Source organism: Tupaia chinensis, unplaced genomic scaffold, assembly GCF_000334495.1.
Source record: "Tupaia chinensis unplaced genomic scaffold, TupChi_1.0 Scaffold000057_1, whole genome shotgun sequence".
NCBI classification, from domain to species: Eukaryota; Metazoa; Chordata; class Mammalia; order Scandentia; family Tupaiidae; genus Tupaia; species Tupaia belangeri.
Window position 1 is genome coordinate 2,280,655 of NW_006159515.1, and position 8,650 is coordinate 2,289,304.

The window sequence follows — 8,650 nt, forward strand, 5'->3', positions numbered from 1 at the left end:
GTGTGTGTGTGTGTGTGTGTGTGTCCATGCCCAAAATTTTGAAAGGAGGAACAAATGGAGGAGAAAAGATTGTGGTGTGGCCATCTGCAATGGAAGTGTGCTTTCTCACTTTTCCTCTCCTCCTCCCTCTCTCTAATGAGCACACATGCCCTCTGACAAAATTAAAAAAAAGTCTTATCAATGATAAATATGTATTTATCATCTTCTAGTTCTACTGGATTTATTTTTTGAATATGTATTTAGTTGGTCATATTTAAAAAAAAACACTTGTTCTTTTATTGATTTTTTTTTTTAGAGGTATTTGCTATAGGGTGCGTGCGCTCACCAGAAAGACAGAGACAGAGAGACAGAAAGTGAGAAATCACCCACCAGGGGGGATGGCCATGCCACAATCCCTTCTCCTCCATTCTCCTCTTGGGATCTTGGGCACGCACGCACATATGCCCGGTGTGAGTTTAAGCCACTGGGTCCGGGACTCAAACCGCGGTCGACTACATGGGAGTCCAGTGACATAGCCATTACACTAACTGCTGGTCCCGGTTTTTTTTTTTTTTTTTGAATGTGTGTTCACCAGAGAGAGATAGAAAGAAAGAAGAGTAAGAAATCACCATTTGCCTCATGGGATTTGGGCATGCAACCACAATGATTTTCAAGCCACTGGGTCTGGGATTCAAACCGTGCAATTGGACAAGAGGGATCCAGCGCCTTAAACTCTGTGCCACCTGTTGGTTCAGTTGTTCATATTTTTAACTCCACTGTGACGTGCCATCCCATAGCATCTTACTCTTATTAATATGCATATATCATAACTTAGTAAACCAATATATTTCATCAGTGTAACAATGCATATTATTATCAAATCACACATGGGTAAAAAAATCTATTTGAAGTATAAGATAGACTAAAAGATTTTTAATGTCACAGAGTACTAATTAATATTATTTCAGATTTCACATTGCAGTTAACCTTTATTAAGTTATCACTTGTTGAATATTTTGTGTGATATAAAAGAAAAATATCCATAATTATTTGAAAAGTCTTTAAAAATACTCCTGTCTTTTCCAAATACTTCTGTCTGTGAATCACATGTTCTCTCTTTTTTCCTCTGTATATTTTATCAAAAATAATACTTTCTAACAGATTAAAGGCAAATGCAGATACAAGAATTGAGCTCTTTTTTTAATTAGATCAAACACTGAAAACATTCTCAAAAGTATAAAAAATGCTACTTTTCTCACTCATTATTTTTGTTTTTGAAAATATCTATTTCATAAAGTTTGTACTTTATGTTGTTAAACTGTAAAAATAAAAATGTTAAACTAATATGTTTGAATTTTTATACATTACACCTATAGATAAAGCTCACATAAACAAATCCTCTTTGGGATTCTCCATACTCTTTAAAATTTTTTAAAGATTTTTGCCATAGAGTGCATTACACTTGCTGGAGAGAGACAGAGAGAGACAGTGAGAGGAACAGTGAGAAATCACCCCCCAGAGTGGATGGCCACATTGTAATCCTTTCTACTCCATTCTCCTGGAATTTTGAGCATGCACACACATGCACCCTGTATGATTTTCAAGCCACCAGATCTGGGACCCAAACCATGGTTGACCATGTGGGAGTCCAGAGCCAGAACCACTATGCCAAATTCTGGCTCCTCTCCCTGCTCTTTAAAACTGAAAAGTTTGAGAATCAACAAAATAAGGAAATCTGATTTATTAATTTTTAATGTATAATTTATTAAAGAAATAGAACTTTCTCAAGAGCTTTAGAAAACCTTTGTGGTTACATCTATAAATAAGTCTGTCTTTGGAAATATTTGAGAGAATCAATCAGATTTTTACCTGTGCACTTATAATTTAATATATACTACTAGGAAATATATTACATATGTAAGTAGTGTTGATTACTTAAAGAAACTTAAACTTAATGTTACTTTCACAAAATAATTGAATATTCAAGAATCAGTGATAAATTTTGTTTATATTTTTATTCAGAAATCATGAGCTTGACGTTATAAGTTTACTAACAAGGTTTACAATTTTAACAATAAGGTTATATATTTTTAAAAGTTTAAAATTAAACTTTTTGAGTTGTATGTTATTTCCAATACAAGTAAGTGTAGTAATTCTTTCTATGTATAATTGCAATTTAGTTATTAAAACACATTTTTAAAGAAAACACTAACATTTAGTAGAAGTGTATAGAGGTCTAAAAAATAGGATTACAGGGCTGAGACTTTTTTTTGTAAGGGAGATTTTCGCTATAGGGTGCTTGTGCTCACTGGAGAGAGAGAGAGAGAGAGCGAGAGAGAGAGAGAGAGGGAGAGGGAGAGAGCTCCTCCAAGAAATCGCCCCTCCCCAGGGGGATGACCACGCTGCAATCTCTTCTCCTCCATTCTTCTCTCTGGATTTTGGGCATTCATGCACACGTGCCCAGTGTGAGTTCCAAGCCGCTAGGTCTGGGACTTGAACAGCCGTTGAGTACATGGTAGTCCAGCAACATAACCATTACGCCATCTGCTGGTCCTAACAGGGTTGATACATTTTGATACAATGCTGAGGGTTATCCAGGAAGAACCCAATCAGTGGCATCTCTGGGTTTAGGTTTTTAAAGAGGAAGCACCACAGCACTGGAAGGTGGAGGCAAGTGCTAGGGGAAAGAAAGCCCCCCAGGAACAGTGGGTACTGAAGATAACCTCCATCAATATAATCAAATATAGTTGGGTGCACGCTTAGAGATACATACCCCTGCCACTTGAGAGGCTGTAATGAGTGATGATACCCTAGTTATGATTTACTTTTGACTCTTTTGGCTTCCCCTGATCCACTGCCTCATAATCCCATCCCATACTGGTCATATAGAATTCTCTGCCTTGCCCCAAACTTGCCATGTTTCATATTCACCTGTGTTTCTCCACACTGTTCCAATGGAAAATTATAAGTTGTAGTTGAATACTAGGAGTTTTGAATCCTATGCCAGTAACAGTTTACTATTACTTAGAGTCTTCAGAATAAATGATTCAATGTTTTAAAGGGGCGTACGTGAAAAAACCACATGCCAAGGTTTTCTAGAAATGGCCTATACTGGACTGAATACACCCACGTACTAAATCCTGAGACAGGTGCTTTATGCTCTTTTCAAAAATAGGGTCTTTGTAGATAATTTAGTTACAGATATCAGGATGAGGTAATTTTGGATTTAGGGTGGGCCTATATCCAATGACTGGTGTATTTCTGAGATGGGGGGACTGAGATTTGACACAGGACACAGGATGGGGTGTGATGGTAAGGTGTGAATTGCAGTGAGGCAGTTGAGGAATACCAAGGAAAAATGGCAACCACTAGACACCAGAAGAGGCCAGGAAGAATTTTCATTTAGACCTTCAGAGGGAGTATTGGCCTTTGGACATCTTGATTTTAGAATTCCAGCCTCCAGAGCTGTGAGAAAATACATTTGCATTATATTAAGCCAAGAAATTTGTGGTAATTTGTAACAAAAACCCCAGGAAAGCCTTCAATAGGGATAGATTCTTATCCATAATAGTATGCCACTTTAAAATTGGCACCATTTTCAGAATTGTATAGACTTATTCTCATTGTGGTAGCCATTCATGACCACAGTGATTTTTTTGTTTGGTTAATGAGCTTCTTTCTTTCTTTTTTCTTTTTTTTTAGAGAGATTTTTGCAATGGGCACATGTGCTCACTGGAGAGACAGAAAGTGAGAAATCATTCCCTAAGGGGATGGTCACACCACAATCCCTTTTCCTCCATTCTCCTCTTGGGATTTTGGGCACGCATACACATGCGCCCAGTGTGAGTTTTAAATCATTGGGTCCTGGGCTTGAACCATGGTCAACTATGTGAGAGTTCAGCGACATAACCATTACACCATCTGCTGGCTCTAAGGAGTTTCTTGTAATGATTTACTAATATTTCACCAAACCTTTTTACACACATACATTTTATGTCTTTGATTTTTGAAAATATTTCAAGGTGCTAATGAGTTTAAAAAATAAACTACATACTTTTTAAAATCAGATTTTATCTCATTTATTTATAAAGTCTGCTTTTATTTTATATCAGCATCCATCTACCCTTCCTACTGGCATGTATCCCTACAATGTCTGCATAAGATATTTGGCATGGCAATTAAATTTACTCAGATCATATTAAGTATCTCCATCTTGTATCTATCTATCCATCCATATCTATCCATCATCTATCTATCTATCATGATCGATCTATCTATCTCTATCTACAGGTTAGTCAGTTATGATCGTGTAGTAATAGCTACCATTTATTGAGCACATAACATTTATGTGTGCTTAATTTATGTCATTTCCAAATCCTTTGGCAATGTTGCAAAGTTAGTATTATTTGTTTTTTTATAATCAAAGAATTTGAGGTTCAGAGAAGTGAACTGACAGCTAACATAGGGCAGAATGATAATTGAAATTTCTTTTCTCTGTCTTCAAAGTCTCAAGGTTTTCTACTAGCCATTCTGCCCTTCCCAGAACTTTCTCTTAGTAATTTGAAATTTGATTTTTTTTTTACTTTTAGAAAAATGATACCTTCTGTATGTTGATTTAACCCACAATGTACTTGTACAACTATAGATACAGTCATAGAAAAATGTTCACACATGAAGTTCAACTTGGTTTAGTTTGGAAATATCTTTTCCAGTTGGTGCAACAGAATTTGGTAACTTAAGCTCCCAATTACTGGTAACCAAGTCTGCCTGGGCCTGGTAGGGTCTGTGGGGAGTTAGGAGCTTAGGGTCCTGAAAGAGGTCCCAAGGGTTGGGGGAGCAAAATGCTTTGGATGGGCACTTCGTGGTCCTTTGCCAATTAGGCATTTAAGGGACACGTCTGGCTCCAGATTCTCCCTTCTGTGACTTAAGAGTTCCATGTACAGGTGTCTCCTCTGCAAGCTTTTATTTCCACTGCATTTAGCAGTTCATCCTGACAGGGTTTTTCTCTCCTCTGGCCTACAGCTGAGTAGAATAAAATCGGCGCTTATCACAAATAACTGAAAGACATACAGAGACCTTTGATGGATTTTAGCCATTAGAAGCTATGGAGAACTGTGGGGCAAAAAGAACAAAAAAAGTAAAAACTTATAAATTAATAAAGCTCCCAGAAGCAGCTGCCTCTGATGTTCTTTGGATGTGAATGAGTCCGAATTCGCTCTCCTATCTTTCCTGTGCTACGACATCAGCCCCTCCTCTTAGAAGCTCCAAACAAACTTGCCTTCCTCTTTTCTTCCAGAATTGGTGCTTTGAGTCTCATTCCTTTAGGAAACAAAGTCCCTGCTTACATCCTCCCTTCTCAATTCTTAGCTCTGGAAATTATAACACACGTCCTTTTTCTTTTGGAGTTTTCTGTTTGGCCTCTTGGGGGCAGCAGTCCCTCAGTACTGATGGCTTTTCCAGAAGGGATCGCGATAAATTTCAAGAAGAATCAGTGACGGGTTGGTTTATCTTCCCCAGTGGAGCTTGTGGTGACATCACTGCTTCAATCCATCAACTAAAATAGTAAACCTCTGAATTAAAGTCAGATGTCTTTGTAAATTAACATAGAAGAAATTTGCCTATCTGATGAAAGGAACAGTTGATAAATTAGCTCACAGTCTAATTTAGCTCACTTTTATTTTTCTAAAATGCAACTTACACTTTTTTCTTCATCCAAAAAATTGAATTGTTCTTACACTGTTCCATGAATTTGTTTTTATACCTGACTGTGACCTCTATAACTTCTGTAAAGTCAAAGGCTATAAGGTATATACTTTTCATTTGTTTATTTATTTTAAAGTAAAAATTTTACTTTAAATTTATCTCTCGTAAAAACCATTCAGGGCTAGGACCAGCAGGTGGTGTGGAGGTTAAGGTGCTGGACACTCCCACATGGCCAACCACGGTTTGAGTCCTGGACCTGGTGGCTTGCTTTGTCACTTTCTCTCTTTCTCTCTCTGTGTGTTTGTCTTCTCTGGTCAAATTAAAATAAACGAATAAATAAAATAAAACAAGAACTGCTCAGGGAAATCCAGTTATTGTCTCAGCCCCTAATCTGTGAGAGTTGTATCCCAAACAGCCCTGAGAAATTGGGTTGGCTGGTTATTTTCTCTATTTTACATCATTCACATTAGAAAAACCAAGGCATTATATATTTAGATTCAATGTATGGCTGGCAACCAAATCTCGTCTCTCACATTCCATATTTTTCTTTAGCTCTTTGTCAATGTAAGCCTTCATGGTGTTTTCCTTGGACGTTCCTTTTAGCTCATTCCAAGCTTCTGCCTTGGCCTCTCCTTTGAGGTCCAACATTCTGGCTGCTCTATGCTAATGTCACCCACAGTCGCTTGTTTATAATAGCTGCAGATAAACAGCATCTCATTGTCCCCTGGCTTGGTCTCAAGGTGCTTAACCTCCTCAGCTGCTTTCTCAAATGCAGCCTGAGACATGCTGGCAGGGTTGCAAGGATTCCTGGGAGCCTGTGGAGGAGTCAAGAAGCAGGAAGCAATAGCCATTTTAACAAAAATTATACTAATAGTCATGAATGTATTTATGTAGGTATTTAATCAGGTGAAAGCTATTGGCTTGAATTAAATTATTTTTAATAAATATTTAAATGTCCATTTTAGGACAAGTATAATGTCAGATAATTAGGAGACAAAGATAAATGAGATATAATCCCTTTATTCTCAAGGACCTCACATGCCTTATTTATCCTTGTGTCCTAAATCCCTTTTGTCTTGTCTTTTTCCTTCCTTCCCTTCCCTTCCCTTCCCTTCCCTTCCCTTCCCTTCCCTTCCCTTCCCTTTTTTCTTTTCTTTATGCTAGAGAGAGCATGCACCACCAGAGAGAGAGAGAGGGAAAGTGAGAAGGCATTCTCCAAGGAGAATAGTCATGCTACAATCCCTTCTCCGTCTTTCCTTCCTTTTGCGACTTTGGGCAGGCACACACATGTGCACAATGTGTTTCTCACTACACCACTGGTTGGCCCTGTGTTCTGAATCATTATGTATTGTTAGCATAAGTTATAGAGGCAAAATGAAAATAGTTCCCACTGTCTCTGTCTTTCTCCAGTGAGCACACATGCCCTATGTAAAATCAAAGTAAAACAATACTTGAAGGAATTACACTGAGAAGTACTGTTCCTACTTAGGTCTCCATCTAGTCCCTACACCCCAGTTCAATCAAGCCCCATGTGTAATCACCTTCATTGATTTCACGTGTATTCTTTCAGTGTCCTCTATGCAGACAGAAGAAAATAGCATACATACATACGTATACATACACATGTATATATACATATAATGCACATACATAGTATTTTCTTTTTATATATATACAAGTTAATATATAAACCATTTTGATCATGCTTTTTCACTTAGTGTACCCCCAAAGTTCTTTTTATATCTGTACACAGAGGCTGCCTTTACTCTATTTGGGCAACTGAGGGTATTAGAAACAGTATAAGAGGAGGTGGGTAACAAAGTATGTGTGAGGCCAGAAACAACAGCCTGGTACAGATGTTGGCCTTCCAATGAGGGATGGGATTAAGCAGAAGGAGGCTTTGAGTAGCTTTTGCCAAGAGTCTATGACTTGGCTCTCTGTCTTGAAAGCATGATAAAATGAAACCTAACTTACCCCCATCTCCATTTGGTTCCAAATGCATATTCTGGAAGTTCCTTGTATTAGTTTGGTTCTGAGCAGATGGGTGAACCTTTCTATCCAGTCTCAAGCAAAATGAGCAGGTACTACCTCCAGCATGTCCAGACAATTGATGTGTCCCACCTGCATGTGGAAGGCCCAAAACAGAGTTTGATATTTAGTAAGAAGTAACAGGGTCTCAGGAAACCATTGACCAGTTTTTCCTCTTGACATCCTGACATCTCTCTCTCTTATTGAAATTAAAGATTTAAAATAGAGTAATATATAGCCCAAGGATGAGGAGGAACAGTAGATCTAAGTTGGGCAGATCCCCAAGTTTTACAAGATACAGCACAAAGATATGAACCAAGTTCTAGGGGTACACAAAGAACAAATCAGGAGCCAGGTGTTGGCACAGTGGTAATGCAATGGACCCCCATGGGAAAGCCCTGGCTCATGTCCTGGGACCTTTCTGGGCACACTGGACATTCATCTGTGTGCCTGTTATGGTGCCTGCTGCAACTGGGGGTGGACTGAGGTATGGAGACCTTGCCGTGGGGTTCTCTCTCTCAGTCTCTCTCTCTGTATCTGTATCTCTCTCATAGAAGAAATAAACTTAGTTTTTTTTTAAAGAAAGGATCAAAGGAATCTAAGGAAATAAGAAGGAATGAAGTTTTTCAGAGAAAGAGAAAAAGGCTTTCTAGGCAGAAGGAGCAGTATGTTCAAAAGCATGAGTTATGAGAAACCGGATACATTCATTGTGGCCAAATTGGAGGGCTCATAGAGATAGTGGTGGGCAGTGACAGGAAAGGGTCTTCTATGACAAAGAAGAGGGCTAGGGTTTTATGAACAGGCAATATGGAGCAAAGAGAAGTTTGTCAGCAGGAGAGTGAGAACAGTATAGAGTTTGTGTGTAAAACCAAGCTGGTGGCACACGGGAACTCACTGGAGTCGGAAGAGACTTGTGGCCTGAACTGAGAAGCCATTGCAA

At 38.5% G+C, this 8,650-nt stretch overlaps 1 protein-coding gene across 1 annotated transcript in view; it reads right to left on the reverse strand.

Annotated features, from left to right (window-relative positions):
• LOC102479082 (acyl-CoA-binding domain-containing protein 4-like) overlaps window positions 1-6,467 on the reverse strand; it is a 14,463-nt gene extending 7,996 nt beyond the window's left edge. The window contains 2 exon segments of the mRNA XM_014592167.1: window positions 6,216-6,332; window positions 6,335-6,467. Of these exon segments, the coding sequence (XP_014447653.1) occupies window positions 6,216-6,332; window positions 6,335-6,467 (250 nt within the window).
• Between the last annotated feature and the right edge of the window lie 2,183 nt (window positions 6,468-8,650).